Source organism: Chelonoidis abingdonii, chromosome 2 (genome assembly GCF_003597395.2).
Source record: "Chelonoidis abingdonii isolate Lonesome George chromosome 2, CheloAbing_2.0, whole genome shotgun sequence".
NCBI lineage: Eukaryota > Metazoa > Chordata > Testudines > Testudinidae > Chelonoidis > Chelonoidis abingdonii.
In genome coordinates, this window is record NC_133770.1 from 258,244,683 (window position 1) to 258,271,386 (window position 26,704).

The following is a 26,704-nucleotide window of genomic DNA, read 5'->3' on the forward strand; positions in this document are numbered from 1 at the left end:
ACCCGCGCGTGCCCACTTGCTTCTCTCCCCTCGAACAGGGCTGCCGGGTGCTGCAGTACGCATGCGCGTGCTGCCACCCAGAGTATGGCCGTCCTGCTGGTTTCATCCTGGTGTGACACGCAGCCGTCAAGCAACAGCAGTCGCAAAATGCATTGCTGCTTGCCGTTGCGGCCGCGCTGGGAAACCAACCTAGAGAGTGAGTGTCGTGTGAGGTGCGGGCGGGCTGGGGCGCGCAGGGAGGGACCCTCGCTGGGCGGGTAAGTGGGTCAGTGGGAGTGAGAGCAGTTAACCGTGCGTGGTGGGGCCCATCTCCAAGGGTCGGGGGGGGGGAGCTGCCGGATCCGATCCCCAGCGGGGGATGCCGCGGATGCACTGGTCCCCGAAGCCAACGTGAGATGGCCAAGAGCCGGGGATGGTGAGGGAGGGGCGGGGTATTGGGCCAGACGGGCGCCTGAGAGACTGAGCGGCAAGTCCGACTTTCCTCCCCTTGGTGGTCAGTCAGCTCTGCTCCAGATCCATCAGTGCCCCACCCACTTACCCAGATACAGATTGTAAGAGCATTAACTGCTATTAAATAATGTAATTTAAATTACAAGAATCTGCATTTAAAGTTGTCATAAACAGATTGTTAAGGGTTAATGTCTCTTTCACCGGGAAAGGGTTAACAAACAGAGAACTAAACACCTGACCAGAGGACCAATCAGGAGACAAGATACTTTCAACCCTGTGTGGAGGGAAGTTTTGGGTGTGCGTCCTTTGTTCTGTGTGTGTGTCTTTTCTCGGGGATATGAGAGGGACCAGACATTACTACAGGCTCTCTAAAGTTCTGTTCAAATAGTAAGTAGAAAAGGCAATTTTAGGCTTTTTGTTTGTTTTACTCTATTTGCAATTGTGGATCTGGCTGGTTAACTTTTATATGTGTAGTTGCTGGGAATATTTTGATTTGTACCCTGTAATATTTACATCTTGAAGTTACAGAGATAAGTCTTTACTTTTTCCTTTCTTTTGTTAAAAGATTTCTTTTAGAGAACCTGATTGATCTTTCCTTGTTTCCCTTGTTTTATCCCAGGAGAGTGGGTTTAAACACCAGGACTGGTGGGGGAGGAGGGAGGGGGAGAGAGAGGCTAATTTCTCTCTGTGCCAGGAATACTGTCTCTCTCAGGGAAAGTCGGGGGGGGCGGGGGGAAGGGGGAATGGTTTATTTCTCCTTGTTTTAAGAATTCAAGGGATTTGGGTTCTTGGGGTCCCCAGGGAAGGTCGGGGGGTCAGAGTGCCCCAAAACACTATATTTTTGGTGGTGGCAGCTATCAATCTAAGCTGGTAATTAAGCTTAGAGGTTCCATGCAGGTAACCCAATTTTGGGTGCTAAGTTCAGATTTGGGAATATACCTTATGACAAAAGTGTAATGTTTTTTTCCTGGTAGTAGCATATAAGAATTTGTTTCCCTTTGTATTGTCATTCAGTTGTGTAAAGTGATCGAAGGTACTGGCCTAAGACGAATAACAGCTAAAAACAAATTCTGAAGTATGGCAATAAGATTGCTAGCTCCACCTTTCACGCGTTGTAAGAAAAGTTTTAGGTAGAAGTATGAGGATGAAGTTCAGTTGGTGATGTCTCTACGCAAGTGTTGGCAGAGAGAGGAGCGCTTCTCAGTTTGGGATTATTCGGGAAATTAGTGAACATCATACCAAAAAGTTTTCATTTTAAGCCTGGTTCTCTCCTTTCGGGAGAAAAGTGTCTGTAAATTGTTGCAGAAGGATTACTGAATACACATCTTACAGCACAATTTGTATTTATTTATCATTTATAAAAGTATAGTGTCAAATGTGTGCATGCCAGGTTCAAACTTGCTTTTGACTCTAGTTGTTGGAAAAACAGCAAACGAGTCTAACTTTAAAAAACGATTCTATGCTTATTTATAAGAAGGTTATATACCATCTTGATTTTGCAGATTTTCTAATTTTAGTGGTATTTTATTCTTTCATATATACTGAAAATTAAATATATACTTTGCTGGAATGTTGTATGTTTGTAATATTGAATAGATAATCATGTAATGGAGTGGAGAGTATGTTTATAAAATTGGTGGATGACACCAAGATTCATAGACTAGATCAGGGTAGGCAACCTATAGCACGCTTGTCAAAGACAGCACGCGAGCTGATTTTCAGTGGCTTAGACTGCCTGGGTCCTGCCCATCCATCCGGGGTCTCTGCATTTAATTTAATTTTAAATGAAGCTTCTTAAACATTTTAAAAACCTATTTATTTACATACAACAATAGTTTTAGTTATATATTATAGACTTATAGAAAGAGACCTTCTAAAATGTTAAAATGTATTACTGGCACGTAACACCTTAAATTAGAGTGAATAAATGAAGACTCGGCACATGACTTCTGAAAGGTTGCTGACCCCTGGACTAGATTCATAGACTCTAGGACTGGAAGGGACCTCGAGAGGTCATGAGTCAGTCCCCTGCCCTCATGGCAGGACCAAATACTGTCTAGACCATCCCTGATAGACATTTATCTAACCTACTCTTAAATATCTCCAGAGATGGAGATTCCACAGCCTCGCTAGGCAATTTATTCCAGTGTTTAACCACCCTGACAGTTAGGAACTTTTTCCTAATGTCCAACCTAAACCTCCCTTGCTGCAGTTTAAGCCCATTCTTGATGGGAGAGGTTGTTAGCACTTTTGAGGAAGGATTATTATTCAAAATGGTCTTGACAAATTGAGAATTGGTCTGAAAGCAACAAGGTGAATTTCAATAAAGACAGGTGTGAAGTACTACACTTAGGAAGAAAAATAAATGCACAGCTACAGAATGGGGGATAACTGGCTAGGCAGTAGTACTGTTGGAAAGAATCTGGGGATTATAGTGATTCATAAATGAATTGAGTCAATGATGTGATGCAATTGCAAAAAAGATTAATATCATTCTGGGGTGTATTAATAGGAATGTCATATGTAAGATACAGGAGGTTATTGTCCCACTCTACTTGACACTGGTGAGGTCCCATCTGGAGTACTGTCTCCAGTTCTGGACTACCACTGTAGGTAAGATATGGATAAATTGAACAGAGTCCAAAGGAGGCCAACAAAAATAAGAATTCCTGACCGATGAGGAAAGTTTAAAGAAACTGAATCTTGAGGAAAGACCATTAGTCTTGAGGGGCAGAAAAAATGACAAATTCGCTTTTACTAGCCATCACTTTAGACCAAAATTTGACACTAGTTCTCCAGAGTTTCTTATCCTTCTTATAAATTATGTAAGTCAAAAATAAAGAATTATTAAATAATATGCTAAATAAATGATTTGTCATCTTAAAGTTCCTGTATTAACTATTCTTTTGTGTCTCTTATTTTTGAGTTGTTATCCCACATTTAGATATCAGCACACTGAGAGCAATGACTATAAATAAGGATCAACATTCTGACTAGTTGGCACACATTCTTTTAATATAATATTACAATTATCCTTACATTGGGTTTACCTCGAAGATTTGAAAATGGTCACTTTTTCTTTTTAATAAATTCTGGTTTTATGAGTATAGTTGTTAGGCTAGGTATCAGAAGAACGTGATTGTTTTTTAGCACTATACATTTGCTTGCAATAATGCTTTTTATTTTAAATCTAAACTGCATCTTATGGTCTGGATGTAATTTCAGTTAGTTAGATAAGAATGTTTCATCTGTTCAAGCAATTTGACCTTACCAGACTTCAGTTGTAATTTTTTTTACATAGTATTGTTTTTTATTTTTGATTGAATTGATCTGAACATAAGATTTAGTAGTGTCCATTTACAGGAAGACTAAAGCTGTGATCTTGTAAACTCATGTTAACCTACTGGCCTTGTCTTTTAGCTCCTCATAGAGTCTATTTGTTGTACAATAACTCCTTACTTACAGTCGTCCCGGTTAACATTGTTTCGTTAGAGAACATGCTAGTTTAAAGTTGCGCAATGCTTCCTGGTAATGTTGTTTGGCAGCCGCCTGCTTTGTCTACGGCTTGCAGAAAGAGCAGCCCGGTGGAGCTAGCTGGTAGGGTCTTGGAACTAGGGTGGACCGGCAGCCCCCTTCAGATTCCCGCTCCCCTAAGTTCCCTGTGTGGCATCTGCCCAGCAGGCTATCAGTTGCCGGCCAGTTCAGCTGTCCCTCCCCCCACTGTCTTGTGATGCTCCTGCCCTCTGCCTTGGAGACAATGTAAGCTTACAATGGGAACTGTGGAGTCAGTGTGTAAGGCGGAGACCCCCGGCCCCCTGCCACAAGGGCCGCAGAGATGTGCCTGCCGCTTCTGGGAGTGACAGTGAGCACAGGGACAAGTAAACCTGTTCCCCAGCATGCTGGAGGTGCACCTGGAAGGGAGGGGGAGGAGTTTCTCAGCGAGGACCATGGGACCTCCCTTTTAAACTCATTGCTTCTTGTCCTAATAACCATATCGGTACTCCCTCATGTGCTAACCAATTGCACTACTGGAGCACACACAGACTTTAGATGAGGACTGAAGGATGTCTTCCATATCCAGACAGTTAAAGTGACTTTTCCTAACATAGGAGGATGGGATATCTGAGGTGGAACTCCAGTTATCAGTTTCGACATTACTTATTTGGCAAAAATAAGTTTGTGAATCTACAAAGTTGTAACATTGTTTCATGCTGTGAAAGTAACAGGTTGGGTTTGATTTTAAATTAAATTGATGACTTAAATCACTAGTCAGGAAGACTCGATTTAATCATGGTTTTCTACATAAAAGTGCATTCTAATTGATTGTTATAACCTTAATACGTATTCTTCACAACTCAAAGATCGATGTAGGTTTCGTTTTTAGAAGGTATATTTTTAAACAGTGATTTATTTTGAAAACTTTTCAGATTAGTTTTACAGCTATATCAGAAAATGAATGAATGATTGATTGGTTATTTCATTTACCAAAGGTAATTGAAGCAGGTAGTTCACCTCTCAATGACTTCATAAATATCTCCAATTCAACAGGTTAATCATTAATATATGGAGAATTTTCTTGCGATGCTGTATTATGAGGAGAACATCACCAGACAGACATTTAAATTGTTTTATTTAACTAAAACAACAACGTTAAGTATTCTGGATTTTTTTCTTCAACAGCAAACATATAATATTTTAACAAAAGAAGCATATGCCCCTCACTTCTCACATTTATCTCCAGACTACTTCTCCTTGTCCAAAACTATTCCGTTCAATACTATACCATGCCATTCTTACTTCTGCACTGCTGCTAGCGGCAGCTCTGCCTTCAGAACTGAGCTGCCAGCCAGCAGCTGCCGCTCTCCAGCTGCCCAACTCTGAAGGTAGTGCCGCCGCTGCCAGCAGCAGCACAGAAGTAAGGGTAGCAGCCCCAAAAGTCCCACCTCTAACATAATTTTGTGACCCCCATCTCCGAACTCCTATTTGAGTCAGGATCTCCTACAATTATAACACCCTGAAATTTCAGATTTAAATAGCTGAAATCATGAAATTAACTGTTTTTAAAACCCTATGACCATGAAATTGACCAAAATAGATGGTGAATTTTGTAGGGCCCTAGTCATTAAATAATTGTTTGAATATCTAAATTTATTTTTTTTAATGCTTAAGCTATGTAATTTTGGGCAACCGAAAATATAAATTGATAAAAATAAAAATGCTTTCTGTCAAAATTATAACAAAAATAAAATACTGTAGTCTGGACAGGGCCAAGGAAAATAGGAGGGGGTTTTAAAGTAAGGTAAAATATTTTTATTAATGCTTTTTAAACAACACTTAGCACCTAGTGTAGATATGCCCTCAGTGCTATATATTGTTTAAAAATGTGTTAATTTAACACCTATTAGCTATTTTTTCTAGTCTGTATGAGCCCTGGGTGACAGCAGGCTAAAGCGTTAAACATACTATAACCTTTCAAATGTGTGCCACTGTAAAGTTGAGTTTTAATGGCTATAAGAACAGTAGTCTGTTTAACTACTAGCTGGTTAAGCATGGGGATCTGTAACTTAGGAAACACAACAATTGATTGTTTCTTTTTAGTGTTCTTGTAGAAAGTAACATAAAGCAATGAAGAGATGATAGAATAAGGTGAGTTAGTACTGCTGTCTCCTCTGAAAACCATAATTCCACAGCATTTATGTGGAAAACTGCATGGTATTAATGTGAATTAAATCTAAAAGGTAAAACGTTTAATATTTCTATATTTATAATGAATAAACATCTTTATTTAGAAATTCTAACAACTTAGGAAATACTGTTTCATGATGATTGACTGTGTTGCAAAAGTAATTTTTTATGATTAAGAAAAAATGTGCAACCTAAAACATATTTTATGTAATTAACCATCTTGATAAGAATTGTTAGACTTTAGCCACATCTTCCTTGACAGAATTGTACTAAAGTACAGAAGCTTGTTTCTTTTCTTTAATATAACTTTCAACTTAGTTTTAGGGCTATGATCTTATAAAACTCACATGTATTATAGGCAGAGCTGGTAGCACATGTCATGGTTACAAGGCTAAGGTCACCTCTTTCTTCTTTCTGATCTCTCTCAGTTTAACCCTGTCAGGTATCAGGCTGAAGCCTTTACCTACCCTAGGATGGAATTCTGCAGCTCTTTCACTGTTAGACAAGGCCCTGAATTACAGTACAGATGGTATCAACCATGCTTTCCCAGTAGGTCCAACTGACTTCTGATGCCTGTCGTCCTTCCTATCAAGATCCTTTGATCAGGGTATCCAGTGACAAAACAGACTTCTTCATGCCAAAGTATAGTTTATTATTAATAGTACAAACCATTTTAAAAAAAGAGATTTTTAAAATAGTCTACACACCTCTATCTTACATAAAAGCTAACCATGGCCTGATAGTAAACTACACAGGACTAACTTCTTCAGATTCCTCCCCACTTCCGCGCCAGTGCTTGTGCTCTAGTTTGTTCCCCAAGCCCCTTTGAGAGAGAGCCTTTTTTAAACTGCAACAGTGCTTTTGATCTCTGCTGTCCATAGGCCTTTTCTCTAATGTCTTTCATCTCAAATGTTTGTGGAGAAGTGGCTTATCTTAAGCCATTCTATTTCCTTCCTGCGTGTTGCTCCATACAGTCCCTTATAAAACTGAACAAAAATATTTGTAAAGTAAACATCCCAGTAACCCTGTCAACATACAGTATTCATAAATTACAGAATAGCTCCATGTCTGTCAGTGTTGGTTATAATTAACATTGTCCCCTAGACTTTCCATTGTAAGACCCTGTTTTCAGTTGGTTATAACTTTTCCAAACTTAAACCATTTGGGCTGAAATTTTCCATGCTGGGTGTGCACCTCTGGCTGTCTTTTTGGGCAAAGTTCAGCTAAAACAGTTCAGCCATTTTTTAGAATGTAGTTAGGGAAAAATAAATTGTAACTTTTTAATATGGGCAAAACATCTGTTTTATTAAGGAGCTGTAGGGCCTCCATGCTTTAGAGCAAGGACTTGAAACTTTTTGGGGAGGGAGGTCTCTCTGGTGTCAAGGATGTGTCTTTTGCCATCACCATGAAAATTTGGTCTAGTTATATGATTCGAAAAACTGCAGCTTGCACAAACTCAGAGGTTTGTTAGAGTTTGGCTGTGAAACCAAAGATTCAAAACTCTCTCAGAACAAGCCTAAATAACAGGAAAAACCCATGAAAACCAGAAAATATAAGCAGAGGGTAGGGTTTGAATTTCTGCACCATGATGCTGGGTGAGGGGGAGGGTGTTCCATAAAAGAAACACTAGGGGGCACAGTTTAAAATAAATAAATAAATAAATAAAGGCAGCTCATGAGACATACGGAAACACCTGCAGGCCATGGCTGCCTAAAAATGCCAGGCTAGCTGCTCAAAAAGCAAGCAAGAATACTTAGCAACCTGCATGGAGCATGCTTCATTCCAGGGCTGCAGAGTCCAAGCAGAACTTTCTTTATAGTTACTCTTCTTGGCTGTTTCCAGCTGCTGTGGTGCCATGTACAGGAGCTGAGGGCTCCACTGCCTGTGCAATCTTAATTCGGCTCCCTTGTACATATGCATTATGGTACAGTCTGTAAATACATGATCATATACTATTTTTTCTAGACTCCCACGTCATTCAGAGAATGGGTTGTTAACAGTTCTTCTTATGCGTATAAGGGCTTGGCTACATTGGCACTTTCCAGCACTGCAACTTTCGCACTCAGGGGTGTGAAAAAACACCCCCCTGAGCACTGCAAGATGCAGCGCTGTAAAGCGTCAGTGTAATCAGGGCGGCAGCGCTGCACGCTATACTCAAAAAGAATGTGGTTTACGTGCAGCGCTGGGAGAGCTCTCTCCCAGCGCTGCCGCTCTGACCACACTCACACTTCAAAGCGCTGCCGTCGCAGTGCTCCCGCAGCACTGTCCCGGCAGCGCTTTGAAATTTCTAGTGTAGCCAAGGCCTAAGAAGAAACACACACAAAATTAAGTTACCTGTAGTTGACAGATACACACAAAATCATATGGATAAGAAGTACTCAAAGGTGTTTAATACTGTCAGTAAAATCATTGTTTTACAAATTTGCAGAGTTTTATACAAATAAAGGTAAAGAAACAGGAATCAGGTTCTGACATTTGAACAATGGTTTTTCTGTAATTTAGCTTTAAATTTTCAGTTACAGAATAAATCTTCAGTTATTCTCTAAATCTCAAAAACATTGTGCAAATGCAGAATTAAACTGCAATCTTTCACAGTGTCCACAGGAATCACATTTTGTAATAGAATTCAAAACGAGAGAGAACCTACTAAGTTAATTCTCTCGGTTTTTACCAGTGTGTCTGCTTTCAAGTCCTTTCCTTACTTTTGTGTATTGTGCAGCACCAAGCAGTCTGTCAGTGCTAAATAATTATTGATCAGTTACTAATTGCTGTTTTAACATTTATAATAGGTTGGAAGTCTATGGAAAAGAATGGGTTATGATATTGAGCGTTTTGTTGGCTATGTTAATGAAGGACTTTTATGCTGTATATGCCGAGATGTATTAGAAGATCCCTTACAGGCTCCTTGCGAACATGCTTTCTGTACTGCCTGTATACATGGATGGCTTGTTCATCACAATAATTGCCCTGAAGACAGACAAGCACTTGATATGTCTGTGCTACGACATCTCTACAGGTATGTAACAAATCTGATTGTTGAAGGGATTTTTCTAAAGCCTGGTTTAGGAAATTAGGTCAGTATAACTATGTCACTCAGGGCTGTGAAAAATCCCACCCCTGAGCCACGTAGTTAAGCTGACATTAGTCCCCATGTAGACATCATTAGGTGGACGGGAGAATTCTTCCACCTGTAGGAGAGGAAGTCCCATCAGCATAGTTAGCGTCCACAACTGAAGCTCTACAGCAGTACAGCTGTGCTACTGTAACATTTTAAGTGTACGCAAGCCCCTAGTTAGTACTAAAGACTTACCGGTAGTTTTGAGACCACTCAATAGCCATTCTTCATGAATTAATTTGCATGTTTAATTTTAAACCTTAATATTCCATTATCATAGCTTTCACCACTCCCAACCATCAAATGTAGTTACTTGAATGGTGAAATATTTTGAACCGAGCATATGACCTTTTTTCTTGTGGAAGGTAGAATCCCTGAAATGTGGCAAAAGTCAACTACTTTTACAGTGTTGCAGGAGTTTAAAAAAGAAGAAGAAACAAAGTAACTCTTTTCTGCATATAGATACATGAAAAATGATCTAAATCGACTTCAGCTTCATTGTAAAAACGGAGAGCGTGGTTGTGAAATGGTTTGTTCTCTAGAATCTATAGATAGACATGAGAGAGAATGTGAATACAGCCAGATACCCTGCTCAAATGCTGGTGAGTAAAGTTCAAAGTTGAGCCTTTTGTTCAGAAAATTGGTATCTGTCACACTTAATCACAGTAGGGTGGCAGCAATGTACATTCATTCATTTCTATGTTGCGTTCCACATTGTGAATTTCTGAGTTCTAGACCATATTCATGCTAGACCAAAAAAGATTGAAGTAAGCTTTCTTTAAGGCAGGGAGGTAGGTACTTCTGCTTGCACATTCCTACACAGACATGGCCTCTGCAATATGGTTGCTTCAGTTTAACTGGCAAAACAAAACAAAAAAAGAGCCAAATAAAAATTCAAAAGATAATAGCATGCTAAGCGGTTGAGAGTTTGCAGAAATTTTTTTTAGGCAATGGATTTGCTCTCTATTGTAATGATTGTCATCCATCATCAGTTTTTCCTTTTCATGTTAAAATTAACCAGAATGAATTTGAATACTGGACCCCTAATTTATCAGAATACACAGCAGTGCATGGTTTTTGCTTTCTGCCAAGGTATAATTTGTATAATACTCAGCTTTTGTTACTCATCTGATTGTGGGTTTTTGCATGTGATGATTGAACCAGCTTTTTGGCCAATTTAGCATTTATTATATTAAACAGAATTACACTATAACTTGCTTCTCTGCTCCTTTTCCAGAAGGTATCTCAAACTTTAGCCAGTGTAGGTAGGGCCGAGTATGTATCTGAGAAACCACTGTTTGGTACTTAATATTGGACAGGAAATAAGTATTTCTGCATTCTGTTCCCAGTTATGCTGCTGCTATGTTGCCTTGGGCAAGTTATTTACATCTGTGTGTTTCTTAATCTGTAAAATGGGAGTAATAGCTCTTTCAGAGAGGTGATGTGAGGCTTTTGAGATCTTCTAGTGAAAGGTGATATGAAAGTGCAAAATATTTTTATTAAATTATATAGGTGTTTGTCTTAATCAGAAGTGCACACATCCTGAAACCTACCACTTGCAAGGTTTTTATAGCACATTTTTGTTTGTGCTTGTAGTTAGGCCACCTCTGCTAGGTGATATTTTTTGCTTGTCTTCACCAGCCTGTCTGCAATACACTGCGCTTGATCATGCTACCTTTTATCTCAGACTTGTCAGGTGGGCAACCCATTATTTGAAGTCAGAAATGTGCACAACTTCCTTACATTTACTATAAAAGTAAGAATAAACATTTATACCATTATTACATTTGACCTCACAAACTTTGAAGGCTTTTGATATCCCTAAGTTATTTTCAATTTTTTCCCCTTGCTTTAGAACTGTAAATATAATTTAATTGCTTCACAACTTCCTGAATCCTTTTGTCCTGCACTCTGCAGGAGTTGCGACCCATTAGTTGAGAAATACTAGTCTAGTAGTAGGTAGGGCACAAGCGTAGCGGTGAAGAGAACCAGGTTCTAGTCCTAGCTCTGTCGTTGATTTGCTGTGTGATCTTGGACAAGTTGCTGAGGTCCAAAATTTTCTCTAACCTTGGGTGCCAAATTTTTGATACTCACACCTTGTCTAAACTGGCATTTTTCTTAATATCTCCATCCACTGCTGTTGGTGGTGGAGTAAGGCTGGTGGGAGAACAGTGTTGGCCACCTGTCAGTATTTTTTCTACTATCCATGACTTACACTAGTGTTACCACCAGTGTTAGAGCAATGATGGGAGACTCGAACAAAAAGTTTTAATGTAGACAAGGCTTTGGGACCTATAGGTGTATCTCTTCATGCTGTAAGGGAATCACTTTATTTTGACAGATTTGCATATGACCAGTTCTATGCACTATGGTTTGTTTGCTTGCTTGGGTGTTTTTGCCTGAAATGGACTATGCTTCTGTTAATTGCAAGTGATTTAATATTGCCTTAATTTACTGTTTCCTGTTCAGGTTGTCCAGTTCAGATTGAACGACGTAACTTAGATAGCCATTTGGCAGTGTGTGAATACCGGAGCCGTGAATGCCCTAATGGTTGTGGTTATACCATTCTCAGGGCGGAAGACACGCAGCATAATTGTGTAGCAGAGCTAAGAACAGAACTAGAACTGCTCCGGTAAAATACTACTTCTGTTTCCTGGGTATTTGTGTTTAACTTGGGCCTAAAATCATTACACATAGGAGACGGTTCCAAGTACTAACTCTGTTTAATTCTGATATCTAACCCATAATGTGTAAGTCACTTGGTATTAACTGGTGAGGATATTTTTAAAAAGCCATTAAACACTTTAAACTCTTACTGCACTTTTAGTCTGAGTTAGTTGAATTAATTTTATTAGCCCAGAACCCTAATGAATAGGGATTGCAATTATCCAAAATTATGTGTGGTTACATGAAAGAATGAAATACATACAAAGAACTAGACTGAGGCCATTAAATCTTTTCACTTTTTACCTTAGTCTGATATGGACCCAAAGCCAAATTATGAAGTAAGATTTATTATTTAAGATTTTTAAAACACTTTGGGGATGAAAAACTCCAATTATATTTGGCAGTTATAAAGTTATCAGAGATGAGAGACAGGTGCCCTACGAGTTCAAGCTTGTACTTAGGCCTAAAATGCTGGAAGACTACTAATACTTATCAGTGTTCGTCTTTACTTTCTGTCTGTCTCTCTCTTTCTTCTTGCCTCTTCGTCTTCCAGTTTATCATTTCCATGATCTTCCAGCAGTTTTGTACCTCTTCCCACCCCTTCCTGCTGGTATCTTCTCTCTTGTTCCTTTGGTCAGTGGAGGCCCCAGCTCTCCTGCACTTTGCTGGTGACCAAGGTTCAGTTCCTGGTAAGTGCAGCGGGAAACAAGTGAACTTTCCTGATACCAATAAAATGCCAAACTGCTGCTCAAAACTCAAAAAGTTAACCTGTTAATGATTCAGTTTTGGCTATCACTTTGTTTAATAACTAAATGATACTAGTTTTCCTTCTCCCACAACTACTGTCATTTCACATCCACAATAAACCAACCAAGTATGCTATCCTGAGCTTAACCTGTAGCTTTTTGTATTATGTCCTTGTTTCAGAATTCCATTCTCCTTGGGTTAAGTGGAATGACACAGACTGAGGCATATTCATGCTTTTTATTTGAGACATGTATTGCATTTCTCCTAAACTACTGCACAAAGTTACCATATACTCTTAAAATAAAATTAATCAAAATGACACTTATATGTTTGGATGAAAGGAAATAAACCATCCAAAGCCAAAAAAAAGTTAGTCTATAGCTTCTGGAATTATTTCAGAAACATCTGTCTTGGAGTTCTGCATTGCAGCCCGTCACCATAGAATCTGAGCATCAAGGATCTCTAATATTGATGCCAGGACTAGAACTTGCACATTCTATCGAGAGATTAAAACCCCTAAATAGGTACATACTGAGCAAGAATACTGTTTGTTGGTAAAACACACTCATCTTATCTCTAGAGAGATGTGTAACACAAGACTATAGCAGAGCGTTAATTTAGGACTAGATTTGGGCAAATCGTGAATTTTTTGGGTTCATTGGCAATTCCAATTTTTAAAAAAACTCGTTTGTTTTAATTTTGAACATTTTTAATGTTTAATTGTTTTAAATAAAAGGAAATTTCTAAAGAAAGGGTAGTTTAAATGTTTGTTTTTCTGTTAAAATCTAGAAAGTGTCTAAATGAAACATTTTGGTTTTGGGGGAGAATTTCCTTCTGTTTTTTTTTCCCCCCACTTTACTGAAGGAACTCAGTGAAATCAGCATGAATTTGCAAAATCTTTTGGTGTTGTTGAATCTGCATTTTTTTCTCCTGAGGAAAAAAGTTTTAGTCGAAAAATTTCACCCAGTTGTATTTGGGAACGATGTGGCTATTTGGCAGCAGTAGTTACTCTGGTACTTGAAAGTCACAGGTATAATGGTTAGGTTTAAAAAGGAATAATATACTTTTTTAGGTCAGAAATGATCTGCAGAGTGGAGGAGGCAAAGCATGAAATGGAGTCCAGATTAGATTCACAGAGAAGGCATATGGTGCAAAAAGAGAGTCTTCTGCAAAATGAAATTGAAGAACTAAAGGTAAATAACTTCCAGTGTCATTTGTAGAAATGTGTTTTTATTTTCTGCCCCTCTCCCAAAGGTCTATTTTTTTGCTTTTTCAAGTAGTGGGGAGTTTATCATCCTAATTCACTAGAGAAGATACAGTCCTACATTCCAATGGTCTGAACCTTTCTTTTTCAAATAATTGCAGTGTTGTGGCCCTGGTAAAGCTCCGCTGCTGGACATTCACCAGGTTGTTGTTTTGGGCCCACATGTTGGGGCCGTGTGCTTTTAAGCTTCCCTGGGTCTCAGTAGGCTCCAACACAGTCTCTCTATTGGCCTTTCTGACGCAGGTTTTCTGTCAGTTACCCTTTCGGAGAATTGGCATCTAGGAGTCCAGCTTCAATAGGCCCCTACAAGTAGTGCTGACCCCAAGATATCTCAGTATATTAAGCACATTCTTGCCTACAGTTCCACTGTATGGGCACGCTAGCAGACACTTCCTATCTTTAGGGATACGTGATAATTGAAACACTCCAAATTAGTAAATTTCTTACTTGATGGTAATTTCCTTTCTGCTAGCAGCATCTCCCACAATTGTAAGATGTATAGGCTAGTCCCCTCCTGACTGCAGTTTCTGGAGGCAGTTCAAAGCTGTTTCACAGCCTGTGCAAGCCATGCCCCCTTATCCAGCCTGCTGACAGATGATTCATTTCAAAGCTGTGTAAAAAACTCATAGAATATGATTACTAACAGTAACTTCAGTGCTAGAGAATAAGTGGGCTACAGCCTATAAACACAACTATCAAAATTAAATTCTGTCTTCTGGCTAGGAAGCCAACCAGGCAGAGTAGAATTGTGGGAGATGCTGCTAGGAGAAAGGAAATTAATGGGTAAGAAATTTACCATTCTGCAGCTCAGTTTCCCACAATTCTGATACATATGGAAATTAACGAACAATGAACAGAAATGGGAGGGATAAGAAAAACAGAATGAGATAGGGAAGATTCCCCCTTGAGTTAATTACCCAAAATAGCAATGCTATTCCTAGCCCAATGCCTGCAGCATCTTCCTGCCAAAGAAGACCTCCACAGAGAACAGAAAGTCAATTTAGGGTCTACTAAATGCGTTAACGTATGACCATATTGCTGCCCTGCAGCTCCCGACAGTGGAAGCACAAGCTCTTTCCACCCACAAAGTCATTCTAGATATTGTGGAGTGTGCCTTGGTGTCTTTATAATGCATAGCTTGATCCACCTAGCTAGTGATAACTTGAATACCCTGAGCCCTTGGCACTTGGATGAAGAGACAAATAAGAAGCCTGATCTTGTCAATTTGGTATGGTTGATGTAGATCTTTAGGGCTCTTCTAATGTCTAATATGTGACACAGCTTTTCTATCGGGCGCTGTGGCTTTGGACAGAATTAAGGGAGGACAATCTCCTGTGTGGCATGGAAAGATGATTTCACCTTAGGCAAAAAATGATTCTGGTATTCTTAGTACCACCTTGTCATCATGAAACACCCAGTGGCATTCCTGCATGGCTATAGCTTCCTGTTCAGAAACTCATCTAGTAGACATGATGATGATGACCTAAAAAAGAGTTTTGATAGGTGGAATGGAGATATTGATGTCAGTGGCCCAAAAGGATGTGTAGTTAGGTCTTTTGGAAAGATTGGTTTAACCACAAGCTTAGTCAGTCTAAGTATTCTGAGAAATCTGGTTATCTGAGGGTTCCCTGCCAAGGAGTCAGAGGATGTGGTGAATAGGATACTCCTACAGCTGACACCAGGCACTGTGAAGCTAGTCCCTTGTCTGTGCCTTTCTGAAGAAAGTCCAGAGTAAGTGGGATATCAGGATCCTTTGGATTTTTGTTGTTATCGACACCACACATCAAACCTAGTTTGGATAGAGGACTAGGTCTTTAGGGTTGAAGACACCTGGAGGAGAATATTGCTCTCTCTCTTTGAAGGATAGTTCTAGTGTGACTAATGCTTCCCTCTTGATTGCAGGCTATCAGTTGTAGATGCTCTAGATGGAGTAATGGGCTTTGTTAAAGGGTGTCTGGTCTCCGTGATAGCTACAGTGGTAGTTGCAATTTCATTTCTCTCAGATCAGAGAAACATGCATCTGCTTGGCCAGCGTGGAGCTAGCACTGTCACCTTTGCTTCTTCTTGCCTTACCTTACTTTCTGGATCACCGTTGTTAGAAGTGGGAAGGCATATAGAAGGTCTTGCAGCCATAGGTGCAAAGAAACAACCATACCCAGGGATTTCGGGCCTGCTTCCCTAATGAAGTACTTGGGCTGCCTTGTCGTCTTGTTATTGGCAAATAGGCTGACTGCCAGAACGATGAACTTCTGTGAAATCCTGATTCAGGCACCACTCTGAGTTGTTGACGGCGCGTCTGAGGAGTCAGTCTGCCTTTTAGTTTAGCTATCCTATTATGTGTTTTGCTCTTAAAGAGTTTTCTGGCCATCATGTCTGCGTGTAGAGTTACACTCATTGTTTCCACTTGATTGTTGACATATGGCACAATGATCATGTTGGCCAACTGGATCAGAATATTTTCATCTTCTAGGTAGTACTGGAACCTCTGTTGGGCTAGCTTGGAAGTTCAGAGCTTCAATAGGTTGATGCTATGGTTCCTTTCACCTGGATTCCAGCTGCCTTGCACTGTTTTGTTCCCCTGCTGTGCTCTCCATCCTGTCAGGCTGGCATTGGCCGTGAGTACTTATGGGTCTGGAAGGCAAATGGAAAGTCCCTTGCAGACAATTTATGGGGTTGTCCACCATCTTAGAGAGTTCAGCATCTGGTTGGGAACGGATCTTGCATGTTTTCAGTGAATGGTTCCGTGCTTTTAGGAAAAAGACCTGAAGGCATCTGAAATGAGACCTTGCCCACAGAGTGATTCCTGTATTTGAAACTAAGAGGCTCAGTAGTTGTAAATATTGAGCTATGGGTGCAGTTGCACACTTTACCAACATGCAGGTTCTGGATCTTGTGGAATATGTTGAGTGATGGGTAGAATCATAGAACCATAGGGTTAGAATGGACCCCAAGGGTCATCTAGTCTAACACCCTGCCAAGTTGCAGGATTTGTTGTGTCTAAACCATCCAAGACAGATGGCTGTCCAGCCTCTTTTTGAAAAGCTCCAGCGAAGGAGTTTCCATGACTTCCTTAGGCAGTTAGTTCCACTGTCCTACTGTTCTTACAGTTAGGAAATCTTTCCTAGGATTTAATCTAAAATGAATATGCTGTAGTTTTGAAACGGTTGTCTAGGAAGTGATGCAGTTAAATGCCTTGATACCTGAGCCTGGCATCTTGGTGAAGAGCCTAGGAGCTGAATGGAAGCATATGGTACTGGTAGCAGGCTGTGCTGTACATAAATCTTAGCAGTCTGTGGTGGTGTAGTGATTTGGGAATGTAGAGATATGCATCTGCTAGATCCACAGAAGCAAAAAAGTCCTTTTGACACAAGGATGCTACCGTTGAAACTAGGGTCTCCATCCAGAATCTCACTTTCTTCATCCATTTATTGAGTTGCTTGAGATCTAGGACAACTTTTGAGTCCCCATATGCTTCTGAACAATGAAGAAAATGGAGTATAGTCCTAAGAATTTTCTGAGGAAACCTTTCTATTGCTCCTGTGTCCAGGAAGAAAATAATAAGCTATCAAGAAAAGTTGGGAGCAAAGTGTACCATCATTTGACTGCAGCTGTAGAGAAAGAAAATCTGTCAGCAGGCTGGAGAAGGGGAAGTGATTAACATGGGCTGTGTGACAATTTTGAAACAGCTCCAGAAAATGCAGACAGAAGGGGAATAACCCATACATTGCAGAATTTGCAAAGGCCTGGTCTACACTACACGTTTAAACCGAATTTAGCAGCGTTAAACCAATTTAAACCTGCACCCGTCCACACAACAAAGCCCTTTATATTGATATAAAAGGCTCTTTAAACCGTTTCTGTACTCCTCCCCGACGAGGGGAGTAGCTCTGAAATCGGTATTGCCATGTCAGATTACGGTTAGTGTGGCCGCAAATCGACGGTATTGGCCTCCGGGTGGTATCCCACAGTGCCACGGTGGACGCTCTGAAAAACAATCTGAGTCGATTGCACTCTCAGTAGAGGAAAGACCCACAACACTTTGAATTTCATTTCTGTTTGGCCTAGCGTGGAGCTCTGATCAGCACAGGTGGCATGCAGTCCAGAGATCCAAAAAGAGGCTCCACATGGACCGGTTACGGGAGAGTACTGGGATCTGATCGCATGTATGGGAGAGACAAATCTGGTTAAAGAAGACGAATATACAAAGGCATTATAAATCTCCAAGGCTATGATAGAGGCCAAGCAAGGACTGCAGCACAGTGCTGGTGACAAGCGTAACGAACAGCCAAAGAATAAAATAGAACACCATGAGGAGGGAGGGGAGGTGAGGGGTATGATGACTCCACTAAATTCCACGTCCCGCCGCTCGAATAAGCAATTTGCATTCTTGGCTGAGCTCCTAAGCCTGTAGGTCCAAAACATGTCGCCGGGTGGTTCAGGGTGATATCTCGTCGAAATCCGCCGCCCCCCCGCTCCGCCGCCCCAGGAAATAAAAGGGAAAAATCGTTTGAAAAATGTGCAAGAATAGTCACCTGTCTGACTATCTGCATCTGCGTAGGAGCCAGGACTGCGGCGCTGAACAGCAGCATACCCCTCACTCCCTTCCTTCCTGAATGGCAGACGGAACAAAGCGTGGGAAAAAACGTGTCATCCTGGTGTTGTGCCTACGGCTGCCTCGTGCAAGTCGACCGGGGTCGCCTGAGTAAAAATGGAATGACTCCTGCAATTCCTGGCAACAGTACAAAATGCTTGGTAACCCTGTCCTAATCATAGCACTAGCCTGAGCTCCAGGCCCTCCTCCCCTTCGGTCTAAAGAAAAGATTCGTACTCCGCTGATATGCATGAACAGGATGCTGCGCTCCTCTCGCCTGCACACCTTTAAAGTCCTGCTGACTATCATAGGAGCTGGAGGTGCCTCCCCATCATTTATCTCACTAAAAACAATGTTTTCTACTTCTGGCATTCTTATATTCATCACAAAGGGCGGGGACCCTGCATGGTAGCCCAGGAAGGGTTGGGGAGGATGGAAGCGTGTGGGGTTGTGCTAGCGGCATCTCCTAGAAGGCATTGCAGCTCATCATTCTGCAGGATTGATACACGGTACGCGGCTGTGCTCTCGTTTCCAGTATAACTTGCGATATTCTCGAGGCCAGGACTGACTCTGTTTTAGACAAAACATGAAGAAAGGAATGACTTCGGGGAGTCAATCCCAATTTTTGTACTACTGTCCGACCGCCGATACCCTCGGCGAAGGCAGCCAGAGTCACCGTCATGACAAAGCACAGAGTAACAAACATGATTGATAATCGTCGACTCTACCAATTTTCCAAGTGCAAACGGTGCATAAATGACTGATAAGCCTCACTCAATCGCTAATTACAATGCATGGCAGTGCATAGGGATGGTTAACCACATCTCTGCTACCTGCAGGCAAATGAATGTTGTGTGTACGACTGCAATGAACCGCCTCCTGTCCAGCACTCCATAAAATAACGGTGACAGTGACAACAGGCAAAACAGGCTACTGTATGCCATACTATGGCGTCGCAGGGCAAATCCAGGGAAACAGGGCGCGAAATGATTGTCTGCCGTGCTTTCATGAGGAAGATTGAGCGATTTACATTACCGATGAACACACCCCATCGAACTGGTTTTGACCATCACATGCATGGGATCTCAATCCAGAATTACATCGGGTGGTGGGACTGTGGACTATGGATGACTAACGGGATGCTATCCACAGTGCAAACTCGCAGAAATCGAGCTAGCGTTCTTGTATCAATGGATGCACACTTTGAGATCCAGAATTATATTGTTCGTAGTGTGGCCTTTTTTGCAGGCGTGCACTGTCGACTTATCGCCATCATGTTAGGTTAGATGGGACATAACTGGGTTAGAATCGAGATCCTGATAGTGGTAGACATATCGCAATTGGTTCCAAAGCCAGTCAGTGTTTACTTAGATAGTATCAGAATACGATCTACAGATCTAGACAAAAAATAAAATACCGTATCTCACATTTTCCCTCCTTCATTCTTTGAGTCTATAATCTTGGCTTAGGTCTAGAGGCTCTCTGTGTCCAGGATCCTCCTCTACTCCACAGGATGCTTCTTGCTTGCATGATGGAGTTTGATCTGGGTATGTTAGGGTATGCCTACACTACGAATTTAGTTGACATTTGAGAGTCGTTTTTTTAGAAATTGTTTTTATACAGTCGATTGTGCATGTCCCCACACAAAATGCTCTAAGTGCATTAAGTCGGTGGACTATGTCCACAGTACTGAGGCTATCGCCGACTTCCGGAGCTTTGAACTGTGGGTAGCTATCCCACAGTTCCTGCAGTCTCTGCTGCCCGTTGGAAGTCTGCGCTGAGATCCCAATGCCTGATGGGGCAAAAACAGTGTTGCGAGTGGTTCTGGGTACATGTCATCAGGCCCTCCTCTCCCTTCCTCCGTGAAAGAAACGGCAGACAATAGTTTTCCGCCTTTTTTCCTGGGTTACCTGAGCAGACATCATACCAGGGCTAGCATAGAGCCCGCTCAGCTCACCATCACCGTACGTCTCCTGGGTGCCGGCAGACGTGGGACTGCATTGCTGCACAGCAGCAACTCATTGCCTTTTGGCAGCAGACAGTGCATTACAATTGGTAGCCATCGTCGTCGTACTCTTGGGTGCTCTTTTAGCTGACCTCAGTGAGGTCGGTCAAGGGCGCCTGGGCAGACATGCGAGTGACTCAGCCAGGTCATTCCCATTTTCTGCCGAGCACCCAGGAGATGACAATGGATAGCAGTCATACTGCGCCGTCTGCTGCCAGCCTAAGATGTAAAAGATAGATGGAATGGATCAAAACAAGAAATTGAGCCAATTTGTTTTGTGAAATCAACGGCCTGTTAAACCCAGGGTTTTGAGTTCAATCCTTGAGGGGGCCATTCTGTGTGACAGTTGTTTGTGTTTCTCCTTGATGCAAAGCCACCCCTTTTGTTGATTTTAATTCCTTGTAAGCCATGTCATCAGTCGCCCCTCCCTCCATCAGAGCAACGGAAGACAATTGTTTTGTGCCTTTTTTCAGTACAGAACCAAACGCAAAACCAGGCAAGGAGGCGATGGCAGCGCGGTGATGAGGATGTGGACATGGACATAGACTTCTCACAAAGTACGGTCCGGACAATGTTTCCCGGCAATGTGCACATCATGCTGATGAACTCTGCATGGTCACCTGTGCTGATCAGCTCACCACGCTGGCCAAACAGGAAATGAAATTCAAAAGTTTGTGGGCCTTTTCCTGTCTACCTGGCCAGTGCATCTGAGTTGAGAGCAATCACAATGGAGCACTCTGGGATAGCTCCCATAGGCCAATACCATTGAATTGCGTCCACACTACCCCAAATTCGACCCAGCAAAGCCAATTTCAGCACTAATCCCCTCGTTGGAGGTGGAGTAAAGAAATCAATTTAAAAAGCCCTTTAAGTCGAAAAAAGGGCTTCGCTGTGTGGATAGGTCCAGGCTTAAATTGAGATAACGCTGCTAAATTCAACCTAAAATCGTAGTGTAGACCAGGCCTGACTCTCAGATCCCTGCCGCAGTGCCCTTCCTTTCTCTTCAGTGGCTGGTGACAGACCTTCTGTCTAATAACCTCCAGTCCCCTGTGTCAGGTGACCCACCCATCACCTTGTCAGGTGGTCAGTCCCCCACATCCGTTGTTAAGTTACCAACCTCTGGAGTTCAGACTTGGCTTGCCTGGGGAAGCAGCCATCTCTTTGTCAAAGCTAAACAACCCTCCGTTGTTAGCTCTGTGCAAGTTGCAAGAATTTCTCGTGTCACCTTCCGTGGGTTTTAGCTCAATATGGAGGCAAAAGACAGCAGAGAAGGCAAACAAGTCGCACATTCCAAATGGAGTTTGCAGTTTGACACAGATGTGCAGAGAGAGTCCCCAGTATCAAACAGGATTTATAAGCTGTACGTAGTCATATTCCCCAATTTGTAACATGCAGCATTTGTTTAAGCCTGGGTGTTTTAAATACAAGACACATCACTGCAAGTCAGATATACTTAAAAAAAAAAAACAGCTCCTCTTCTCATACTATTTTAAAGTAGCTCAGTATGGATGGAAATATAGGAACCTATGTTCTGATCCTACACTCGCACACTGCAGTCAGTGGTGCTTCATGTGAAAGTAAGAGTCTGCTGCCCACATGGATCCAGTTGCTGGATCAGGGCCCCATACTCTAACATAGTGTTTGAAACCCGTTTAGCTAGAGCTGTGTTCAGACTCTGTTCTAACTTGCTTCAAAAGCCAATGGTGATACGGCCAAAGTAAAAAGCAGTGGAGAGAGAATGTATTATCTAACCCATTCATCCAGCTTTTATTCTGTAACAGGAAAAAAATAACCATCAAAACTCAAGACTGTTGAGCCTTTGTATGTTTTAAGGTTTCTTTGTACTGGATTTGAATAAATATATTGGAAGATCATAGATGCAAATAAGTCACACAGCTCTGTCCTGAACACTTTTGGTTTTGGGATAATGCTCATTTGGGTTTTGAAATGCAGAACATAACGAGCAGCCAGTGAAATCCACTGGTACATATGTTAACAGTCAGATTTGCACTATCTCTCATGGCTCTCGCAGACTGGAATATTTGAAATGAGTGCCACAGCAAGCGGAAACTGTGCTGCAAATCAACAAAATTGTTTGTTTTAGTGGTGTATCAAAAATTGCAGATTCTTTCAGCTGTGCCTGGTCTTCATTATTTCTTCTCATATACGCAGTAGTCATTTCAGCTTCAATACCACCATTATTGGAAATGTATTTATATGATCTCTTATTTTAGTCTGTTTTCACACATGCTTTTTAGAGTCAGATGTCACGAATGATGTCTGAAGTGCGCTCCCTTATGGCTGCAGAGAGACAGCATCGTCAAGAGCTGGAGCAAGCGGAGCTCGAAAAGCGTGAATTAATGGAGCTGCTGAAAGGCCTACAGAAAGACTGCCGATTAAATAATACAGAAGGAAACAAGAAATCAACAAACTTTCGCCCTCTAACACGACTAGAGAGTGTGAAACGAAAACCCAGGGAAGTTACAGTCATCTAAACAGAAGTAAGCTCACAGACACATAGGAGTCTGCTTCCTGTGAACAGATAGAAAACTTCGTATTAGTTCTAAATTACCTCTTTTCTATCTAAATTCTGAATGGGTCAAAAAGAGTGGGGGAAAACAAGTTTTTGTATCTAGCACACTTTGCATACTATGCAAATAGTAAAACTAGTTTTTTAGCATTTGGGGGAAGTTGTAGGCCCAATATTAGTTTTTAAATGGCCATTAATAGTATATTGGGCATTACAACATGCATTTAAAAGGACATTTTCAACTAATATTTTTGTATACCAGGAGCTCTTAATCTGTGGTCCTCCCTGGATTATTTACAATAGCTTCCTTACAGACCTGGAAACTAGAACATCAACTAAGTGAAATGGAATTTTTTTTTTTCACCGCTACTGCAATTTCAGCGCAGTTAAAGCTGGTATATGACCTTTTTTTCTCACGTGTGTGTATAAGCATAATGAATGATAGCAGCTGGAATGTATTCTAAGACTAATACTAATTCTAAGAATAGTATTTAAGTACTTCAGTCAAGCCAGCAGGGGAAACTAACAAATTTGGAGATATTTGTGTCCTATAAAAACACTGTACATCACAAAGGAATGGTGGTTTAAATATTCCTAATTCCAGACAGTTCCCACCAGCATACAAGAGCTTTAAACTAGGTCAGTTTGGACTTTAGAGTATTTGGCAGTTTTCCTTTAATCTCCAACCCCTTCTTAGTTTTTCATCGAGCTAGCTGTTACCAAAACCCATGATAGTGCAGAATTTTAGCAATGCAATCCAATTCACTGCCAAGCGGTCGAGAATTCTCCTTCATCTGTTTCCATCATGAAGGACCTTGCAGAAGATTGTGTTAATGCAGAAAACTTGGAGGCATTTGTATTGACCAGGATCGCTTAAATACTGTTACTGCCCTTTCTTGCACCGCCAATGCTTTTATTATAATTGCATTACATAGTGAAGATTAGTGCATATTCAGAGTTCTGCTTGTTATCAGTCTGGGTGAATTGTGTATACATTTCTTTGGTGTGAGCAATCTATTAGCTGTTTTTACAAGGACTCTAAGGTTTAATACTGCTGACTATAGAAAGATATACATGTCTTTTTAAAACACATTAAAAGCACCTGTTGAACATCTTTAATTTTCTTTTGACAGGTATGACAAAAGCTACTTGAATGTTGTTTTACCCACAACAGACCTCAATTTTATACAAAGGACACATGATCAGGTGGACATCTATGTTGATACTAAAATCTGGAACTATACAATGGTAGTAATAGACCCACGGATCTTGAATCATGGGGTTTCTTACATTTGAGGACTGCAGGACACTTTGTGATATTTGAGCTCTTTCCAGATTTCTAGACAGACAGACCCTGAGCATGTGGGTGAAACCCACCAGCCAGACATCTGAAATATATGCATGAGGAAAGAGAGCTCCATGATGTTACAAGGGTTTATGCAAGTCTCCATGCCTGGGTTGGTTATTTTTTTTCCCTACTGAACTAAATACTAAGAACATACTGAGACAAACAAGTAGAATGTTAGTGATTGCAGTAAGTCTGTTGTGGAAGCAGAATTAGCACTTAGGGATTAAGACCTGAAGATATCCCACTAATCTTTATCAAATATTTTATTAATTTAGTACACTGTAGTTTCACTTAACCCAGCTAACCCAATAACTTAAACTGAGTCAGCACATCTTTCAAGACACAGCCCTTTCTGGCTCTTGCACCATCAATTCCCATTCACCCTTGCAGCTCAGTTTTTTTCATAGAACCATACAGTTCCTATGGAACAAGTAGTGAGCCAGCCTAGATTGCTGTTGCTGCAAATAATTGCTTTCTTTCTTGAAATGTAGCAGTAGAATAGTGTTCAGTGAGCACCTGTTGGTTTCAATTACTCTTCTGAGTGCAAGACTTTCAGGAGAACCTACATCTGCTGTGTACCTGAGTTGCAATGTACCAGTTTGCTTGTAAGCACCCATGTAATTTTAATTAGGCTGATTCTAATATTAAGTTACATTTTCATCTCAATCATTATTGTTTGTGTGTGTTAGCAGATGGTTAGCTTAACATCACAATTGCATGGGAAATTTCTTTTCCTTATTAGTAGCGGACAAGTGAATTATGTAGCCAGGTAACATATATGCAATTACAGTAAACATTTTAGTTGCAAAGTTATTATATTATATACATTCTTAGGTGCTTTAAGAAGTTTTTTTAAAAAGTGACCCTCAGACAGTGAACAGGTCCTGGACTATATTTAAATAAGAATCCTTCTGAAATTTGCTACACTCTTCCCCTGGAATGTGTTTTTGATAGTCCTTCTCTACAGATTATTTAAGGAGTCTGGGATAACTTATGTGGAATGGTGCCAGCATTTTCCTTTCTCATGAACATCTTTTGCATAGACCCATACAGTTTATCCTTGGTACATAGGGGCATCTTATGCAGTTTTCTCATATTGACAGATACCTTTCTAAATACCTATAAGTCTATGCAACTTTTATATTAACAAACGAACTTTAAAATGTCTTCCAGCCACATGGTTCATTCCCAAACTGAAATTAGATTTTTTTTTTTTTTTACATTTAATAAAAAATGGGAAATGGGCTCAAAAGTGGAATTTGGGGGCTAAATGTCATATTGTGTCTAGAAGAGCTAACAGGTAGCTTGTAACCATTTGATTTGCTCTGTGTATAAAAGTTGAGCTACTCAAGTGTTCATAAAAGTAGTTATTCATTTTGCTTCTCTTCTTTTCATTATGAAAGATCAGGTATCCTCCCCTTGCCTAATAAAAGAGTGAGACATACATGCAAATAAACTTGCTTTCATTATTCCCAGTGTACTTCACTCAACATGCAGGAAAATGAGAGACTAAAGTACTGTAATAGGGACAGGTACTTTATTAAAAGGGACATAATGAATAGGGGTCATAGTTAAAGGTCTTTGTCTGACCCATGACTGGGATACATTAAATAATAAACAGGGCTAGCATTTGATCAAAACAGCACTCTCCTCAAAGACTTTACATCTCCTCTTCACAGCTGGGAGTTCTTGCTGCCATTGTCTCAGGGGTGTAGGCAAAGGCAGGCAGCCATGTTGAAGGGAAGATGATACAGGCCTTAGAAGTTACAGGTGCCTAGGGTGCAGTAGGGAGGGGGTCTAGGTCCTGCTTAGCAGCTATTGATTCAGGATAAACAGAACTTGCTATCCACTGCTTAAAGCGTTCTCATCACAGACTCTATTGCAGTAAGGCCTAAAGACCCCTTCTATTGTGGGTAGGCCTCTGTGTTGGAAACTATACAAAAACAGGATGCCTCAGTCTCTGCCACCCACAAGAGTGCACTCTATGGCTGAAACTTTCTAGAGACTCTTTTGCTTTGGCAGCAACACCATCTACCATTTGGCTTTTCTGAGAGGCATTATGGAGCTGGTAGTAATCTTAATCTATCATGTATTTCATTTACCTCCTCTGAGGGTAGAGTGTATCATTGGGCTAGAAACTGCTCAGTGGAAAAAATTCAATTTGACAATTATCTTAATGAAAATGGACATTAACTAATCATAAAAAACTGGCAGATCTTGCTAGAGAACATTCTACCTTAGATACTGGCTGTTTACAGTTTTACTAGGGCCACAGTGGTAGAAAGAAGAAAATCTGGTGCAC

General features: G+C 40.9%; 1 protein-coding gene across 5 annotated transcripts; it reads left to right on the top strand.

Moving 5' to 3' along the window:
• Positions 1 to 47: 47 nt before the first annotated feature.
• LOC116828773 (E3 ubiquitin-protein ligase NRDP1-like) lies at positions 48 to 25,858 on the top strand. Of its 5 annotated transcripts, none has more exons than XM_075063108.1 (8): positions 52 to 212; positions 6,049 to 6,195; positions 8,933 to 9,151; positions 9,713 to 9,852; positions 11,720 to 11,882; positions 13,737 to 13,857; positions 22,783 to 23,025; positions 24,188 to 25,858. In XM_075063108.1, the coding sequence occupies exons 3-7, from the start codon at positions 8,946 to 8,948 to the stop codon at positions 23,017 to 23,019; spliced, it is 867 nt and encodes a 288-aa protein (XP_074919209.1). In that variant the 5' UTR covers positions 52 to 212; positions 6,049 to 6,195; positions 8,933 to 8,945; the 3' UTR covers positions 23,020 to 23,025; positions 24,188 to 25,858. The 5 variants fall into 5 exon arrangements, with proteins under 5 accessions (XP_074919211.1, XP_074919209.1, XP_074919210.1 ...); XM_075063109.1 differs by lacking the exon at positions 6,049 to 6,195 and adding an exon at positions 6,564 to 6,777 and having other exon boundaries at positions 52 to 196; positions 8,925 to 9,151; XM_032787219.2 differs by lacking the exon at positions 6,049 to 6,195 and having other exon boundaries at positions 52 to 196; positions 8,925 to 9,151.
• Positions 25,859 to 26,704: the final 846 nt, after the last annotated feature.

What these genes read in the sequence shown, in the direction of transcription:
- LOC116828773 (XM_075063108.1), top strand. Translation starts at nt 8,946, where the DNA reads ATGGGTTATGATATTGAGCGTTTTGTTGGCTATGTTAATGAAGGACTT. An exon ending in GTGCTACGACATCTCTACAG is followed by an intron (nt 9,152 to 9,712) that starts GTATGTAACAAA and finishes TTCTGCATATAG; the next exon opens with ATACATGAAAAATGATCTAA. An exon ending in ACAGAACTAGAACTGCTCCG is followed by an intron (nt 11,883 to 13,736) that starts GTAAAATACTAC and finishes ATACTTTTTTAG; the next exon opens with GTCAGAAATGATCTGCAGAG.